This window comes from Orcinus orca, chromosome 9, assembly GCF_937001465.1.
Source record: "Orcinus orca chromosome 9, mOrcOrc1.1, whole genome shotgun sequence".
Taxonomy (NCBI): domain Eukaryota; kingdom Metazoa; phylum Chordata; class Mammalia; order Artiodactyla; family Delphinidae; genus Orcinus; species Orcinus orca.
In genome coordinates, this window is record NC_064567.1 from 36,227,296 (window position 1) to 36,247,794 (window position 20,499).

At 36.6% G+C, this 20,499-nt stretch overlaps 1 protein-coding gene and 1 pseudogene across 1 annotated transcript in view; one reads left to right on the forward strand and one right to left on the reverse strand.

The window, feature by feature from the left end:
• Positions 1-13,307, forward strand: part of BMT2 (base methyltransferase of 25S rRNA 2 homolog) — an 87,121-nt gene extending 73,814 nt beyond the window's left edge. The window contains exon 5 of the mRNA XM_004269878.3: positions 10,086-13,307. Coding sequence (XP_004269926.1) covers positions 10,086-10,715 — 630 coding nt within the window. The 3' untranslated portion in view covers positions 10,716-13,307. The remainder of the gene's footprint in view (positions 1-10,085) is intronic.
• LOC125965491 (protein-L-histidine N-pros-methyltransferase-like) lies at positions 8,149-9,185 on the reverse strand (annotated as a pseudogene).
• Positions 13,308-20,499: the final 7,192 nt, after the last annotated feature.

The following is a 20,499-nucleotide window of genomic DNA, read 5'->3' on the forward strand; positions in this document are numbered from 1 at the left end:
ATAAATAGCATAGGGTATCACTTATATGTAGAATCTTTAAAAATAATGATACAAGTGAACTTATTTACACAACAGAAACAGACTCACAGAATACAAATGTATGGTTACCAAACGGGATAGTGGGGGACGGGTTTGGTGGTGAGATAAGTTAGGAGTTTGGGATTAACATATACACATTACTATATAGAAAATAAACAACGAAGACCTACTGTATAGCACAAGGAACTCTACTCAGTATCTTGCAATAATCTATAATGGAAAAGAATCTGAAGAATATATATATAAATGAATCACTTTGCTGTACACCTGAAACTAACACAACATTGTAAATTAACTATACTTCAGTTTAAAAATGGTTAAAAATAAAATTACATATACCATAAAAAAACCCCACTTATTCTTTTCATCACAGTAATACACTAAAAAAGAAACCTACAGCTAACATCATACTTAATAGTGAAAGAAAAATGTTTTTCCAATAAAAACTGAAAAAAGAACAAGATAAGGTTACTCTCACCATCTCTATTCAGCATTCTCTAAAGGTTTTTACCAGTGCAGGAAAGCAAGAAAAAGCAATGATAGGCATCCAAATTGGAAAATAAGATGTAAAACTGTCTTTGTTCACAGATGACATTGATCATCTATTACTTTATTCTGTGGAATCTACAAAGAAGCTACTAGAACCAGTGAGTTTAACAAGGTTGCAAGATATAAGATTAACATATAAAAATCAATTCATATGTACTAGCCACAATCAACTAGAAATTAAAAATAGTACCATTTATAATAGCATCAGAAATATGAAGTATTTAATATATGAACATATATTTATATGAAATATAAAGCTGACAAATATATGGCAAACCTGTATATTGAAAACTATAAATTATTAAGAGAAAGTAAAGAAGACCTAAATGAGTAGAGATATATACTGTGTTTATTGGTGGAAAAACTCAAAATCTTTAACACATCAATTTTCCCAAAATTGATCTATAGATTCAGTGCAATCCTGATAAAAATTCTAGCAGGTTTTTCTGTAGAAATTGAAAAATGTATTCTAAAATCTGTGTGGAAATCCAAAGGTCCTAGAATAACAACTTTTTAAAAGGATAGTGTTGGAGAGTTTCAAAATTTATTTTAAAGTTATAGTAATGAAAACAGTGTGGTATTAGTGTCAAGATTATCAATGAAATATAACAGAGAGTCCACAAATAGGGCTAAACCCCTTGTAGGGGTCCCAGAGGGAGAAGAGAGAAGAGGATCAAAAATGTATTTGAGAAAATTATGGCTGGAAACTTCCCAGACCTGAAAGAGAAAAAACTCATATCCAGGTACAGGAAGCACAGAGGGTCCCAAAAAGATGAACCCAAACAGACCCATATCAAGACATATCATAATAGAAATGGCAAATTTAAAGAGAGAATTTAAAGACAGCAAGAGAAAAACAAAGAGTCATATACAAGGGAATTCCTGTAAGGCCATCAGCTGATTTCTCTGCAGAAATTTTGCAGGCCAGAAGGGAGTGGCATGATATATTCAAAATGCTGAAAGGGAAAACCTACAAACTAGGATACCCAGCAAAACGATTATTTAGAATAGAAAGCAATAAGAACCTGCTGTATTAAAAAATTTTAAAAAGAAAAGAAAAAGAATAGAAAGCGAGATAAAGAACTTCCCAGAGAAGCAAAAAATAGTTTATCAGTACTAAGCCTACCCTAAAAGAAATGTTAAAGGCTCTTCTCTAAGTGGAAAGAAGTAAGGATCTACAGGAAAGGGAAGATCCCACTAGGAAAGGCAAATATATAGTAAAGACAGAGAATCAATTGTGAAAGCAACTGTAACTGCAATAAACAGTTAAGGGAGAATCATGCAGATGTAAAATATGACGTCAAAACACAAATGGGAGGGGAATTAAAAATGTAGATCTTTTAGAATGTGTTTGAACTTAAATGACTGTAAGTTCAAAATAAGTATTTATATTATAGGTCAATACATATGAACACTGTGGTAACCATAAATAAAAAAACTTAAAATAGATAGACAAAAATTAAAAAGAAAGGAACACAAGCTTACTACTAAAGAAAGTTCATCAAACCACAAGGGAAGAAACAAAAGAAGAAAAGAACAAAGCTACAAAAACAGCCAGAAAACAAGTAATAAAATGGCAATAAGTACATACCTATCAATAATCAGTTTAATGCCAATACACTAAATGTTCCTATCAAAAGACATAGAGTGGTTGATTGGCCTAAAAAACAAGACCCATCTATATGCTACCTATAAGAGACTCACTTCAGAGCTAAAGATACACACAGAATGAAAGTGAGGGGATGGAAAAGATATTTCATACAATGACAAGAAAGTGGGGGTAGCAATACTCATATTAGACAAAATAGAATTTAACAGAGTGTATAACAAAAGACAAAGAAAGGCATTATATAATGATAAAGGGATCACTATAAGAAGTTTTACACTCATTAACATATATACATCCAACACAAGGGCACCTAAATATATAAAGCAAATAACTAACAGACATAAAGGGAGAAATTGACAAGAATATAATAATAGTAGGGGAATTTAACACCTTACTGACATCAATGGACAGATCACCCAGATAGGAAAAAAATAAGGTAACAGTGGTCTTAAATGACAGAATGGACCAGTTGGACTTAACAGATATCTACAGGACATTCCATCACGAAACAGCAAAATACACATTCTTTTCAAGTGCATGTGTAATGTTCTCTAGGATCGATCACATGCTAGGCCACAAAACAAGTCTCAACAAATTTAAGAGAATAGAAATTCTATCAAGCATTTTTTCCAGCCACAACAGTATGACACTAGAAATCAGTTACAGGAAGAAAAATGGGAAAAGAACAAATGGGGAGACTAAAACAACATGCTGCTAAAAAAAACAATGGTTCAATTAAGAAATCTAAGAGGAAATCAGAAAATACCTCAAGACAAATGGAAACGGAAACACAACTTCCCAAAATCTGTTGGATGCAAAAGCAATTCTAAGAGGGAAGTTTATCACAATACAGGCCTTCCTCAAGAAAAAAAATCTCAAACAACCTAATCGTGGACCACCTAAAGGAATTAGAAAAGGAAGAACAAAGCCCAAAGTCAGCAGGAGGAAGGAAATCATAAAGATCAGAGAGGAAATAAATGAAATAGAGACCACCAAAAATAATGGAAAAGATCAATGAAACCAAGAGCTGGTTTTTGAGAAGACAAACAAAATTGATAAACTTTTAGCTAGGGTCACCCAAGAAAAAAAGAGAACCCAAATTAACAAAATAAGAAATGAAAGAGGAGAAATAACAACTGATACCACAGAGATACCAAAAAATAATAATAATAATACTATGAACAGTTATATGCCAACAAATTGGACAATCTAGAAGAAATGGATAAATTTCTAGAAACATACAACCTGCCAAGACTGAATCAAGAATAAACACAATTTGAACAGACTGATCACTGGTAGTTTAACTGAATTTGTGATTTAAAAGAACGCCCAGCAAACAAAAGTCCAGGACTGGATAGCTTCACAGAGGAATTCTGCCAAACATACAAAGAAGAGCTAATATCTTTCCTCTTCAAACTAGTCCATAATATTGAAAAGGACAGAACACTCCGAAATTCATTCTACAAGCCACCATTAGCTTGATACCAAAAACAGCAAAGATACTACAGAAAAGAAAATTGCAGGCCAATATCTTTGATGAAAATAGATGCAAAAATCCTCAACAAAATATTAACTAACCAAATCCAACAACAATACATTAAAAAGATCATACACTATCATCAAGTGGGATATAGTCCAGGGATGCAAAGATGTTTCAATATTTGCAAATTAATGTGATACACCACATTAACAAAAGGATAAAAGTCACATGATCATCTCAATAGACACAAAAAGCATCTAACAAAATTTAACATCCATTCGTGATAAAAACTGTCATCATAGTTGGTATAGAGGGAACATTTCTCAACATAATAAAGACCATCTATGACAAACCCACAGCTAACTTCATACTCAACTGTGAATAGCTAAAAGCCTTTCCTCTAAATTCAGTAACTAGACAAGGACGCCCGCTGTCACACTTCTATTTATCATAGTAGTGGAAGTCCTAGCCACAGCAGTCAGGCAAGAAAAGGAAATAAAATGCATCCAAGTTGAAAGGGAAGAAGTAAAACTGTCATTACTTGCAGATGACATGATAGTTTATATAGAAAACTCTGAAGTCTCCACCAAAAAACTATTAGAACTAATAAATGAATTTAGTAAAGTTGCAGGATATAAGGTTAATATACAGAAATCTTATGCTTTTCCATACACTAGTAATGAACTATTGGAAAGTGAAAGTAAAAAAAAAAAGTCCCATTTAAAAATCACATCAAAAGGAATAAAATACCTAGGAATATACTCAACCAAGGAGGTGAAAGACCTATACTTTGAAAACTATAAAAAATTGATGAAGGAAATTGAAGATGACACATAAACTTGGAAGTATATCCTGTGCTCTTGTATTGGAAGAATTAAGGTTGTTAAAAGGGCCATACTACCCAAAGCAAACTACAGATTTAATGCAATCCATATCAAAATACCCATGACCTTTTTCACAGAACTAAAACAATTAATCCTAAAATTCATATAGTATCACAAAAGACCCCAAGTTGCCAAAGCAGTCTTGAAAAAAGAAACAAAAACAAAACTGGAGATATCATGCTCCCTGGCTTTAGACTATACTACAAAGCTACAGTATTCAAAACAGCATGGTACTGGCACAAAAACAGACACATAGATCAATGGAACAAAATAGAGAGCCCAGAAATAAACCCACACACCTATGGTCAATTAATCTATGACAAAGGAGACAAGAATATAAAATGGGCAAAAGACAGTCTCTTCAGCAAGTGGTGCTGGTAAGATTGGACAGCTGAATGTAAGCCAATGAAATTAGAACATGCCCTCACACCATGCACAAAAATAAACTCAAAATGGCTTAAAGACTTAAACATAAGACATGATACCATAAAACTCCTGGAAGAGAACATAGGCAGAACACTCTGACATAAATTGTAACAATATTTTTTCAGATCTGTCTCCTAGGGCAAAAGAAATAAAAGCAGTAATAAACAAATGTGACCTAATTAAACTTAAAATCTTTTGCACAGCTAAGGAAACCATTGACAATACAAAAAGACAACCCACAGAATGGGAGAAGATATTTGCAAATGATATGACTGACAAGGGGTTAATATCAAAATATATAAACAACTCATACAATTCAATATCAACAGAACAAACAACCCAGTCGAAAAATGGGCTGAACACATGAATAGACATTTTTCCAAAGAAGACATACAGATGGCTAATAGGAACATGAAAAGATGCTCAACACTGCTAATTTAGAGAAATGCAAATCAAAACAACAATGAGATATCACCTTATACCTCAGAATGGCTGTCCTCAAAGTCTGCAAATAACAAATGTTGGAGAGGATGTGGAGAAAAGGGAACTCTTGTACACTGTTGGTGGGAATGTAAATTGGTGCAGCTACTAAGGAAAATAATATAGAGGTTCTTCAATAGACTAAAAATAGATAACCATATGATCCAGCAGTTTTACTCCTGGGTATATATTAGAAGAAAATGAAAACAGTAATTCAAAAAGATAAATGCACCCTTGTTTTCATAGCAGCGTTATTTACAATAGCTGAGATAAAAAAGCAACCTAAGTGTCATCAACGGATGGATAAAGAAAATACATACACATATATATACATACACACAGGTATATACACATACATACACACACAATGGAACCTTACTCTGCCATAAAAAAGAATGAAATTTCTGCCATTTGCAAAAACATGGTTGGAACTAGAGAATATTATGCTTAGTAAAATAAGTCAGACAAAGATAAATACTATATGATATCACTTATATGTGGAATCTAAAAGATAAAACAAATGAATGTATAGTAAAACAGAAACAGACTCACAGATATAGAAAACAAACTAGTGTTACCAGTGGGGAAGAGGGAAGGGAAGAAGGGCAAGATAGGAGTATGTGATTAATAGATACAAACTACTGTGTATAAAATGGATAAGCAACAAGGATATATTGTACAGCACTCTGGAATATAGCCATTTCATAATAACTTTTAATGGAGTATAATCTCTAAAAATACTGAATCACTGGGCTGTATACCTGAAACTAATATTATAAATTAACCATATTTCAATAAAAAAAGAAGACATTGTTAAAAGAATGAAAAGACAAGCCATAATCTGAGAGAAATATTTTCAAGTTATATATCAGATTAAGGACTTGAATGAAGAATAAAGAACTCTCAAAATTCAATAAGAAAATAGGTTTTTAACATTTAAAACAACCCAATCATTTTTCACTATGCAAAAAAATTGAACAAACACTTCACCAAAGAAGATACTTAGGTAAACATTACTACTCATTAGGAAAATCCAAATTAAAACTTCAATATACTACTACACACCTGTGACTATGATTAAAATTTAAAAGCCTGGCCATTCCAAGTGTTGATGAGGATTTGGAGGAACTGGAACTGCAATAAACTCCTGGTAGAAATGTAAAACTCAGTATAAGTGCTTTTGAAAATAGTTTTGAAGTTTCTTTAAAAGTTAAACATGCACGAACTGTATGATCCAGCCACCCCTTTCCTCAGTATTTGCCCAAGACAAATGAAACATGTTCATTCAAAGACAAACAGGAATGCTCATAGCAGCTCTAGTTGTAATAGCCAAAAACTGGAAACAACCAAGTTATCTATGAAAGGTATATGGATAAACGAAGTGTGGTATATCTTAATATAGTAGCCTACCTCAGCAATTAAAAAGGAATAAACTATCAATACAAGCAAAAAAATGGATTAATCTGAAAATAATTGTGCTGTATGAAAATAGTACATTATTCTGTATTATTCCACTTACCTAAAATTCTAGAAAATACCCATTGATCTATAGAGATAGAAGTCACATCAAAGATTGCCTAGTGGCAGGGGAAGAACAGGGAGGGTACAAGGAAGGGATTATATAAGGGGCACAGGAAAACTTTGGCAGGTGTTGGATCTATTCATTAATTTGATTGTAGTAGTGGTTTCATGAGTGTATAAATGTTAAAACTTACCAAAATGTGTACTTTAAATGTTTGTGTGTCAGTTATACTTCAGGTTGTACATCAGTTATACTTCAATAAAGCTATCCCCCTGCCCCAAAAGGAGCAAAAGGAAGAAGAAAATCTTTTTCCGCGTAGTTCCACGTAGTAGAACTTTGTGTCGCATTTCCTAATAGATAGTCCAGATGCTTATGTGACCAGCTTGTCTACACACTAACAGAATTGAGGGACTAAGGTATTAGCTCATATCTTTGATAATTAATTAACTATTGTTGTATATAAGGGTAACTAATTTTTATCTAATTTTAAAACTGCTTTCTTATTCTGGATTATTTCCACAGAGTTTGCTTTTTTTTTCCATCTCCAAAAAAGTTTATTAGCATGATTAAAAACATTTTTTGAATAATGATGGAATTTCTAAACATAAAAGAGTATCAGTGGCTATATCCTATAACCAGTATTTGCAACTGGATGGACAACTTTATTGCCAGTCTTCATTTTATTAAAGACAATCCATATTTATTGGTTCCGTGTGAAGTCATGACTGTTGCTTTGCCTGAGAATGAGTCCCTACTGCAATTAAGTATAAAAAAAATATCTTCCAGGTGAACCGGTTTGCAGGGCAGAAATAGAGACACAGATGTAGAGAACAAACATGTGGACACCAAGGGGGGAAAGTGGCCGGGGGCGGGGAGTGCTGTGATGAATTGGGAGATTGGGATTGACATATATACACTAATATGTATAAAATGGATAACTAATAAGAACCTGCTGTATAAAAAATAAATAAAATTCAAAAAAATACATATATCTCCCATAATCGGAGTGTGACCTGCATTACTGAGTAAAGAGTTAATAAAAATCCTCAAAGAATTGGGGTTTTGTTTTTCAAAAACATTTTTTACACACTACAAAGAAATAATTAGTATTTTGGCTTTTAAAATTCCTGCATGATATTTAGAATGGCAGCCCCCAAATGTCCTCCCTTCACAAAATTGAGAACACAGACCCTCTTCCGGAGCATACATTCTTGGGGTGGACTCTGAAGACTTCAACCTCCACATGTTTATACTGGTTTGAGAACAAAGACAGCGTCATCCAGAACGTAGTAGTCTTTATACATATCACCTTCACACAGGTATGGCAGTCTGGTGAAAGCTTCGATAACAAAACCAGCTTTTCTGAAAACTTCAGGCAGACTATTCACTTGTTCTTCCCAGTTCTATCCCTTGATTTTCAAAATTTCTGATGGTTTATCCCACTTGCCATCTATGTTTTCCACATAGGGATGAAAAGGTAAGACCAGACCAAGGATGACCCTGCCTCTAGTTGACTCCAAGACGCTTCTGATATCTTTTAACAAAGTCAGGGGCTGATCACAGCGGTCCAGCAAATTCAAGCAGCTGATGATATCATACTGGAACCCTGTATTCTGCCATTCATTTTTACCAAGCACTCTGTATTTCTTCTTCTGAAGCTGCCATATTATAGTTTCAGACAGCTCAGTGGCATAAATTTCTTCAAAATGAGGGCTCATGATTTTTGTGACTTCTCCATCTCCAGCAACTAAATCAAGAAATCTGTGGGTTTTCCAGTGTGGATTAATTTTAAGCAGTCTCTGAAACTGATCTGGTGAAAACACAAACATTGAGCCTCTTCCTAGCAACCCATTGATAGATGTTCTAGACATAAACTGGCTAAAAACAGATGACACAAAAGAGTGATATAATTGGATAAATAGCCAGCCCGATTTCTCAGTGTTGTTGTTTAGGTCTGTGTTCCTTGATCAAGGTAACTCTGAACAAAGACAGCCTGGAGTGATTCGCATAGTTTCTCTCTGTTGCACACAAATCACTGGTGGTTCTTCCTGCTGCCTTCGGCTGCCGCCAGCCCACCCTGGTCCGCTCGTCATGTTTACGTACAGGGAGCGGGTGAGCGGGCTCCGCAGGGTCCACATCCTCCGCGCCAGCCACACGGACGCCGGGCTCAGACAGCCAGCCCGCGAGCAGTCTCATCGGGGGCCGCGGCCACTCGCTCCGGTCACCGCCGGTGCCGGGGCAGGGAGGAGGACGCGCTGCCGCCTCCAGCCGCCGCCGCCGCTGCCGCTGCCGCCGCCGCCGCCGCCCAGGATCGAGCCATCGCGCCAAACTCGCCCATCCAGACCCTTCAGGGCAGAGGCGGAGGGTCTCCATAGAGTTTTAATATTCAGCAAATGATACAGTGCTGTTTATTTCTTTACTTGCAGTGTATCTCATGGTCATTTGACTCAGTTAATTAATTTAATACATAGTTTGTTTCAAGCCGGAGATTAGCTTTTTAATAGAATCAATATATTATTAAAATTACTTTTGAGATGGTTAAAGTTAATGGTTGAAAAGAGGTTTTTCATGACCTTAACAGTTCTGGTATTTTGCTTTTACACATTTATAACTGCTTTCATTATCCTCTTTGACTTCTTTGATTCATCTTTATTTCATGGTATTTCTTGTTTAAAGTTATTTTTATGTAAACCTGTTTTTTGGTAACTATAAATGTTTAAGTGAATATAAATATGACTAAGTTTAGAAATAAATCATCCCTGTAGGCTCTTACCCAAATAAAATTTCAAATAAACCCTTATTATTTTTAAAAAATATATACTTAAACATTATTTCTAATTTTTAATTAATTGTTACTCAGAAATATTGTTTTTAAATAATGACTAGAAATTCTTTGGGCTTAATTACTCTGAGATTTTTCTGAGTAAAAGTTTTGGTTGAATAAGTCTGTGCAAGTGGAATATTTATAAGGGAAAGGTACATAATTAAAGCTTGAATTATATAGAAATGCTATGAAATAGCTTGGTTTAAAATTTATGTAATTAGGTGGAGGTGATCTTAAAATTCTTAACATGCCTTGTTTTTCCCTTTCTGCAGAGTGTGTATAAATGTGACTTCCTGAATTTGCAGCTTCAGCAACCACTCCAGCTTGCACAGGATGCTATAGATGCCTTTTTGAAGCAGCTAAAAAACCCTATTGATTCTCTTCCTGGAGAACTTTTCCATGTGGTTGTTTTCTCTCTCCTTCTTTCCTATTTTCCATCACCTTACCAGCGATGGATTTGCTGCAAGAAAGCCCATGAACTGTTAGTGTTAAATGGTTTATTGCTTATCATCACACCTGATTCCTCCCATCAGAACCGTCACGCTATGATGATGAAAAGCTGGAAGATTGCTATAGAGTCCCTGGGCTTTAAACGTTTCAAGTATTCAAAATTTTCACATATGCATCTGATGGCATTTAGAAAAACCTCCCTAAAAACCACAAGTGACTTGGTTAGTAGGAACTACCCAGGGATGTTATATATTCCTCAAGATTTCAACAGTATAGAAGATGAGGAATATTCTAACCCTTCCTGCTACGTTCGATCAGATATAGAAGATGAACAGCTAGCATATGGTTTCACAGAGCTCCCTGATGCTCCATACGACTCAGATTCTGGAGAAAGTCAATCCAGCTCTATTCCTTTCTATGAGCTAGAAGATCCCATATTACTTTTAAGTTAATATAAAAGCAAAAGGCCCTTTCAGTCCAGACTCCTAAACTTAATTGCTTACACTAATCAGAAATACTAACATGAACTCAGTACTTAAAACCTGCTTTGCATAGAAGAAATGCAAAGGTTTACAGAGTTTGCTATTTTTTTCTACTTCTGGATTTTAAAATTTATTCTTATATAGAAAGCTTAAAGTTTCATGCAGAGTGACTCCTGTCATAGCAGAAACCACTGTTATTTTAGCATTTAGCACTAAGATATTATAGAAAGGTACCTTTTTCTCTTTAGTGCTATTGTGAAAAATGAAGCATAATTTGCTATGTATTTTTCTTATTTTCATCTTTTCAGTGTTGACTTTAAACCATTGCAATGAGAAACTAAGATATGTAGAAAGCTGTAGATTGCACTTTGATGACTCACAAGTTAAATGTGACAGAGATAGATTGGTTTAGTAGTTTTGTGATGCACTTATTCTTTTTTCTAACTAAATTGTTACCTGTTATAGAAAGCCATTTTGGCTCAGTTTTGTCTGATGATTGAACATTCCCCAAACTTTTTGGAATTGATAATTCTTATTCTTTCTTGCTTGCTCATTTGGCAGCATCAGACATTGGGGAGATATTTCCCCCAAAGTGTGTATTCTAATTTGATTAGCATAGTACAGTAAACACCATTGCCAAAATAGAGTTTTCATATCTTTCTTGTTGATTTGGGCCTTGGTGTAAAGTATATTTAACGGTGAGAATTCACTTTTACTTTTTTACATTTAGGTTTCATTTACAAAATTTTCTATTTAAGCAAGGAACAATATAATACTCAATACTGACCCGAAACACATATGTGAAAGGGTTTGCACTTGTAAGAGAGCTTATGTTCTACCTAGACCAACCTTAATAGGGTCCTCACCTTTCCATTAGGAGGTGCTGCACTACAAGTCTGGAATTATATAGAAAAATTTTAAATTAACCCTCTGCTGGTAATCTCATAAAATGGTTTTGATGTTTCGGTATTCTAATTTCTATCTAAATCCTAGCAGAAATTTTTCTTTGAATATATAAACCATTAGTTGGCTGTGGGAATTTTCCCTTTCCACATTGATAAATGCCTTTCTGTGTTTCTGAATCAGAAGCAAATGATTAAGGAGAAATATATGTCCAACAAGACAAGATTAGTTTAAATGGCTAAGAACATTTAGTCCACATTGTCTTGTCAGCCAGCAATTGTCATGTAAACTATCATTTTTAAGAGTGCCACTGTGTGGATTTTTTTTCAAGTGGTTATTACATTAAAATTACCTCATACTGAGGTTTTTGCACTGAAATATCACAGTTTCAGATTTCATGGTTAATGTTGTGTGTGTGCGTTTTTAAAGGAAATTTGCATTTTCAATAGTTGATCCTAAATTCATAAACTGAACTTCTTTACTCTGATAAAAGTGTTTTTGTGCTTATTGTGAATTGCTGTAGTTAACTCTGAATGTCAAACTTTACTTAGAAATAAAAAATTTACCCTTTAAGATATAAATGGTTGAGTGTGTATACCCAATATTTGAAATTAAATTTCACATTCTAAATTAATGAAAGTAACAAGACTGTAATTAACCTAAAAGTCAGTTGAGTAAATGCAATAAATATTGGTTGCTCAAATATGCCAGAAGTAACTTGAAGTTTTTCGTTTACTTTCAATAGCATAAGATTACTTAATAATAAGGAATAATTAGACTTTCTTTCCAATTAAGAACTACAGGTCAAGTCTTGTAACTAGCCCAAAAGAAGAAAAAAAACACTGTGTTCAGGGTAACATAGAAAAATGTGTGTTGTTAGTACCTCCTTTACCATACGGTCCGTTTTCTGTGATTTGGCTAAATGCTATCTTAAAGGCAAAGAAAAGCAACATACCAAACAAAAGCGCTTTGAAAGTAAATGAAAACAGTGCTTTTGAGAGGCTGGTGTAAGTATTGATATATGACCTTGGAGTTAGCCCATGTGTTACAGCTAAAATGTTGGTGCTATAAATTCTTCTGATTGTTTACAGATGTTGATTCTGCTTATGCTCCAAAGTGTGCATGATGTATTTTAAGTAGTACTTTAAAGAAAAATCTCTTTATAAAAACCTATACTCTCACTTAGTATAAATTTGTTTGGATTTATAAATCTCGTTTGTTACTACTGTAAATTCATCTTCAAAATTAGGTTGGCGCAGGATTTAAACTAATATGTATTCCACCAAAGCCAATTCAACATATAAATGTTAAAATATAAGCAGTCATGTGGCTTGGTGCCAGATTATATATGTAATGACACAAGAAGTTATTAGAGCCTTTAATACTGTATGGGTACTCTTGAGAATGATTTTGTTTGGATATGAAGAAGTTAAGGGGCCTCCTGTCACATTCACAACAGTATTCTCCAAAATAATTTGATGTTTCAAAAACAAATGATCATTTGCTTGGTTTCTTCAGGATTATGAATAGATCAAGTGGTTTATATGGTAGTTGCCAAGTGGTGGGAGGTGGCTTACCTGAAAATGTATGTTTGTGTTTGTTGTATTTTTTCACATTTTGTGAACAAAGCACATTTATTAAAAATTTTAAATTTTCTAATATTCCTTGTCTGTTATTTATGAACTGAAAGTTTTGTGGTCTTGACCTAATCTCACTAAGTGATTTCAGAATTGGGAAGCAATTTAAAACTTAAATGACTTAGAATTTTCTATCTGGTTTCATCTAGTCCAGTCCCTTAATTTCATAAATTCATTCACTGAGATCCAGAGAGCTCAAGTGACTTATCCATTATCATGCTATTTACCGACGAACAAGGACAACAAACAACAAATTCTAGTTCATTATATGTCAACTATGTCATACCCTGCTTTTCTTGAAAGTTAATTACATCCAAGATAATTTACCTAAGTATATCAGTTATTTTAGGGCAGCAGATAGCTTTCTCATAATGTGAAAGGGTTCTTTATTCATTAAACAGATATTTGAATTCTACCAAGTGCAATATGCTGGGGAAACAGCAGGGCTTGGTGTGTTCACAGTCCCCTGCTTTCATTGGAACTTACGATCTAATGAAGACAACAAGCATTCTACATGGAGTTAACATCTGTATCTAGGAATGATTGCCTACTGATCCTATACCTTTGCTCCTGCTTAACTTCCTTAATTTGTTTCCTAAATAGAACAGGAGACAAAAAAATTTTAAAACACAACAAAAACTGTTTAGCAAATCACAAACACATTGTAGATAAGAGGGATATATTGTTCATCCCTCCAGAAAAGTGCAAACTGAAAATTCTGATTGTTAAAAGCAAGGAAAAAATGGAATTGAGCTTTTGCTCCATTTTCCCACACTTTCTGAGCACAGTGCTGCAATGGTATTCGTCTTCAAGAGTCCACATACTAGGTAAGTAGAATGTAGACTTAAGATCTGGCTCCTTCTTCGTGTTGGAAATTGTTAGACAGCAAAGGTGAAAAACAAATACCTCTAAATTACTAGTCCCAAAAAACATAATACAAACGTTTATTACAAAGAATGTTTGTATTATAGTTATTTTATTCGTTCCAAAAACTTGATTTGCAGTAACTTGCATGATAGTTCACAATAAAAAATTCATGTCCATGATCAACTGAACACAAAGCTCCCCAAAATTATTAGTGGTGGCCTATATTACATAATACCCAATAAACAAGCATGCTACAATAGCTAACAAATTAAGACCTCTAAATGTTATAAAAGGAGAGAAGTATTAGGTTTTCTAAACCCTATTTTGTCTTAGAGATATTCAAACCTTAATAATTGGAATCTCTTAATTTATTTTAAACTCAAGTTTGTATGTTTTATCCCAAATTTGTTTCAGAATGAGCTCGGTAGTTTAGTATGTATTTTTCAGATAAGAATTTGTTACAGATGGCACTACTGAGGGGTAACTTTGAGTCTACATAAGCAGTGTTCAACTGTGAATTTTATTTTTAAACAGAACACCTTTGCTCAATTAATAGAAAGCTATTCCACTTTTTGCAATAATATAAAGCACTTGTTATTCATGTCACTGCTTGTCTTTAGTAATTGAATATATTGATAACTGTTTTGCACTATAGATTTTAACAATTTCTAAGATTGGCCCCATCAGTAGTACCAAAGATGGTACCTATGTTTTTTAACTTACAGGAAAATACAAAAAATTAGGTCATAGGCGTTGACTGCAGGATTGTTTCTTAATTTGTCAATAAGATTGTAAAACATAAATTTGTTAATATTGTTGGATTGGAATACCCACGTAAACGATAAAAGTAGTAGGAAGCATTACTCAAAAGACAAAACAATGCCTGGTAGCATTTCCTGGCACTGGGCCTATTTGCACCTCTTTACAGAGAATAGCCAGGAGAATGTACATGCATTTTTATTGCTTGTATGTCTTATCTATTGAAGGCAGACACAACCAAGTAAATCAGTGATCTCCTAATAACATTCTTTCCATATACCTTTGAGCTGGTGTGGGGGGAATCAGATATCTAGAAGAATATGACTTGTTGTCACAGATACAGTCTACATGAGGCTATTATGGAATCCACATGTAAGTCATTTACATTTATTCCCTAGACCTACAAATCTTTCCTAGAGTTAACTAATGCCACTCTAGCTATTCCCATTGCCTTCTACCAAGGAAAAAGAATACAAACATGGCCATGGCCAGTATTAATTTAGTTCTCCCTCAAACTCTTGTCCTGTAACATATCCCCTGTTTGGAGAGAGTTTGCTGAGACAGGCTAAAGTATGTAGGAAAGATAAAGTCATCCAGAAACAATTATAGTTTTTAAATCGCCACAGGCCTTTTCACTAGGAATCTAAGAGATAACATTCGCAAAGCCAGGCCTAGAAGTAAAGTAGATGCATGATTGCTGGCAAGAAGAGAGGTAAGCAGGCTAAATGAGCCTGCCTGCAAGTAGAAAGATGCTTAGGAAAGAGACCTGAGACAGAAAGAGGGTCTAATGGCTTGACTGTGAAAAGGAGCTTTTATGTTTTTCAATCCCATTGAAATATTAGCACAGATTAAAGTACCAGAGTGCAGGTTACTGTGGAAAATTAGAGACCTGGGAATTTAAAAGTTAAGATAACATTTTGATAGGAAAAGCTCTGGATCTTGTGTGACCAGAAGTATTATCAAGGTAGGAGGGACCCCAGTGGCCTGGAGAATGATGCCAACTGGAATGAGCTATAGAATGGGAGTTAGAATGTCACAAACCATCTCCTTAGTCCTGCTTGATTCATCATTTGAGGCTTCATTACTATAGTATTACACTAGACTAGGTACTGTAAGGAATAGGTGTCTGTTGTGCTCTTCAGAGCTAACAATGTAACTTAAGAAAAAAAGAAATACATTTGCATTAATATGAAGCAAGAAAAACTTTAAAATTGAAGAATAGTATATTCTGGCACTGCTGCATTTGGTGATACATATCATTGAAATCTGTTCATGTGATTATGGCACACTGTTCATAACCAATCTAGATGCAATTAAATACGGGTATCTCTCATCATGGAAGTACCAAATATAAATTATGCCCCTCCCTGCCGCTCCCAATTCAACCTCCTACACTCTCTCCTTCACCTCCAATGTTAACCCCCTGAGGGTGGGGCAAGGGAGAACCCAGCCTGTGCTCACCTTTGCAACAGCTAGTCCCTCTGCCTAGAATTTCTCCCTCTTATATTGGATTTGCATGGCTAGCTGATTTTTGCTAATCAGATCTTAGCTTGCATGTCACCTCCTCAGGAGGATCTCCCCAGTCCACATAATCTAAAGTAGTCTCTGCATCACTCTATCTGAAGTTTATCCTTTTCCTTGTTTGTCTATACATATGGGCAAGGCCCTCTTCCATCCTATTCTGTATCTTCAGCTGAGAAAAGTGCCTTGCACAAACAGGTGATCAATAAATATTTGCAGATGAATTCATTTTACTTTATAGAATGCAAGCGAGATGACACAGCTTCACTGCCAATACTTAGTTTATGAATTTTTTTTCGGGGGAGGGGAGAAGGTCTAGGTCTGTTTTATATTGTTTATTACTTAATGTATTCTCAGAATCAGGATATAGCTCAATTTATACTTCAGAAAAGTCTGAATTGGTTTGTATAAAATGTAGCTTAGATCAATACTAAGTAACTTCCCCCCTCCCCCTGCTTGCTTACTCCTACCCATTTAGATTTCTTGTATCTTAATCTCAGATCCGTTCTCACCATGTCTCTGTGACATCCAATCCCCACCTCTCTCTCATTGCCAATAAAATAATTTAAGTTTGTAAGCCATCATTACCTTTACTACATACTAAAAAGGAAGACTTAGCTAATTGATATCTTTCAACTCCACAAGAGAAGTGGTACTCCAGCAGTTTCTTAATTTGTGTAAGGGATACATTATTCCAACTACTGCCCAATGACTTTATATCCAGATAGGTTTCCACCATTAAATACTATGACATCTTGGGCAAATTTCCTCAGGACTTATTTCTTAATCCACACATTTTGCTGTGTTGAAGATAGGTTTAAAAACAATTTATATAAAGCAAGTAATACAATCTTGTCACATAGTAGGGATATAACACATAGTATTATTTGTCTTAGCAAATAGGCTTTAATAGCCCTGTTACTTTCTCTTAGTCTTGCCTGTTCTGTGCCTTCCACACACATTAACCATTTCACAGCCACCATCACCACTCTCACTACTGCCCCAGGAGCTTACCTTGCTTCATTCCTGCAGTTACCCAGGGAGCATAGCTTTCTGTGCCTGCTTTTTTGAGTCAATAGCTTCCAGCTGGTGCTCATGATTGGTTGAGTAAATACTTGGCATTTCAGTTTCAGCTACTAGACTTGTAAGGTTGGGGGGGGTGAGTGAAAAATGTTGGCTGCCATGTCAGTAAACAAAGAATGTTGCAGCCATCAAATTACAGGTCCCTCCCCACCCCCGGAAGGTGAGACCTGAGGAGACGCAGGATGGGAAAACACAGGATACTGGCTCAAGGTAGCTGATGTACATATCAAAGAAATGATTTCAGTAAGCCCAGACTATTGCATCTTCCCATACATAGAAAAGTGTTAAATTCATTAACTTGAGATGTCTGGTTTTCTTTAATTAACACTAATCTTTTGAAATTCCGATTACTTGGTCTTTGTTGTGAAAACTCCTATATATCGAGGCTCCTCCCTTACCTCTTTGGAGCAGTCTCTCAGAGCAATCTGAGACTGTGTCCTGGGCTTAAGTCCCCTGTTTTGTCTGCCAGATAAAACATAATTCTCAACTTTTAGGTTGTGCATTTTTTTCAGTCAACAGGGGAGAATTCACCACACATGGAAACAGGGTTCAGGTGGGAATCCATTAAAGGCAAGTTGAATTAGAAGTGAGGACAATATATTCACGTAGAAACATCTAGCAGGTAGTTGGAAATGTGACGCTGTATTCCCCAGAGAAACAGAGTTACAGATTTGGGAGCTGGGTACTGATTGAATTTAGAGTTAGACAGGAGTCTGGAAAGAATCAAACACAAAATTTTCATTTACAAATGAGAAATCTGAGTCTGAGGGTGCTTCATCACTTATAGACGTGCTGTCCACTCCAACCCCTCACCATCTATGAAATGAAAATGAAGAAATTCATACTCTGTTAGGGGAAATAGAACAAGAATATAGAAGACACTAATAGAAAATAAGTGGGAGGAGAGGACCTACTCTGTTCTATTATTTCATTTAACAAATATTTAAGTACCAACTATATATCAGGCACCACGTAGGCCTATTTAATGGTGAGCAAAACTGGACATGTCCCTGCATTTGAGGAAATGGAAGCAGGCTAGGGTGCAGAGTTGGGGGAGTGTGGTGGTGAAATCATGCAACTCAGATTGGGACTTCAACCCAGCCGGAACCCAGATTGGGACCTGAACCCACCGTCTTTTAGTTGAGATCACACACCTGGTCTCAGAACTTAAAGAAGCTCAGGTTCTTGATGTCTCCTTGCAGAAAGAATTCAGTGAGAGACAAAGTGATAGGTAAGAAGTGAATTTACTTAGAGAGAAACACACTCCACAGAAAGAGTGTGGGTCATCTCAGAAGGCGAGAGGCCCCGAAATATGGGGTGGTTAGTTTTTATGGGCTGGGTAATTTCAAAGGCTAATTAGTGGCAGAATTATTCCAGTCATTTTGGGGAAGGGGTGGAGATTTCCAGGAGTTGGGCCACGGCCCACTTTTTGACCTTTTATGGTTGACCTCAGAACTGTCATGGCACCTGTGGGTGTGTCATTTAGCCCGCTGATGTATTACAATGAGCGAATAATGAGGCTCAAGGTCCACTGGAAGTCAAATCTTCTGCCATCTTGGACCTAGTTGGTTCTAACCAGTTTTTGTCATGTCCTACGGCTATGTCATTCTTTTAAAGGTTGTGCCCTGCCCCCTTCCCTACTGTTTCAGTTGGAGGTCAAGCTGCTGTATAGTCTGTTGTTGTGCTTTATCCCAAAGGAGATAAACCATCTAAAGGTTTTAAGATAATTTTTATTTTATTTTTTGTGGTACGCGGGCCTCTCACTGTTGTGGCCTCTCCCGTTGCGGAGCACAGGCTCCGGACGCGCAGGCTCAGCGGCCATGGCTCACGGGCCCAGCCGCTCCGCGGCATGTGGGATCTTCCCGGACCGGGGCACGAACCCGTGTCCCCTGCATCGGCAGGCGGACTCTCAACCACTGCGCCACCAGGGAAGCCCTAAGGTAATTTTTACATACATCATCTTATTTAATCCCTACAACAACCCTGTAAGGTAGGTATTATTAGCATTCTACTTACATATGAGGGAACTGGGGTTCATAGAGACTGACCTCGCTAAGTGCTATGAACAGTAGAAAATTATGGTAGGGACAGAAGGCTGGCAGGCAGGAAGGGCTTCTTGGAGAGGGAGGGGGAATTCATACTTTTTGAGGGCCTACCTTATGATGCCAGAAAAAAAAATGTTTTACTGAATATTCACAACATAGAAGGAAGGTTTCCTTCCTTTGCAAAGAAGGTTTTGTTACCATTTCTTAGATGGAGAAACCTAGGTGGCACATAGGGAGGGGAGAAACCAGAATTCAAACCCCAAAATCATCAGCTCCACAGCTGTTGTGAAACGCTGCCGAGGAATATCCCCTTATGTTTATTCAGTGCGTTCAGATACAAAGAAGAATTAGCCCTGGAATGTGAAGGACCCTCAGGATGCGGGGCCGGTGAACGTGTAAGGGACGGGGGGCGGGGGGAGAGGGGTAATGGAATTGGGTCAGGACTGGGGGAGCTTAGCGTTGTCGGCGGAGTAAAGACCCAGGCGGTTTATGAAAGGAAGTCTTAATTAGAAAAGGAGGCGAGGAGGGCTTTGAAGGCGAGCCTAAGGAGCTTGAGCTTTTAGCTGGTCAGTGGACACAAAGCCATATATTATGCGATAGGTATTAAAGAGCAGCAACGCCTCCTGCAGTATCTACTGTTCTTGTGTGGCCGGCCGGCCCGGCCGCTTTGCCCCGGTCTCGGTCAAGCCCGAGGTGGCGGCCTAGAGGCTTGATGGACACGGTCGACCTGATCCTTCGTGGTCTTCCAGCTTCCTGTTCGCCGCCCATTCCAGGTCCAGGAAGGCGGCAGCTTGTACCCCAGGTGGGGCCGTTTGCGCTCGCGCAGCGCCGAACGCACCTGGGTCCGCGGCGGCTCGGAGGGTTTGGGCGGGGAGGGGGGCAGGGCCTGGGCCGGCTCTCAGGGAGGAAGCGCGTCGTGCCGCTTGACCCCGGCGGCGT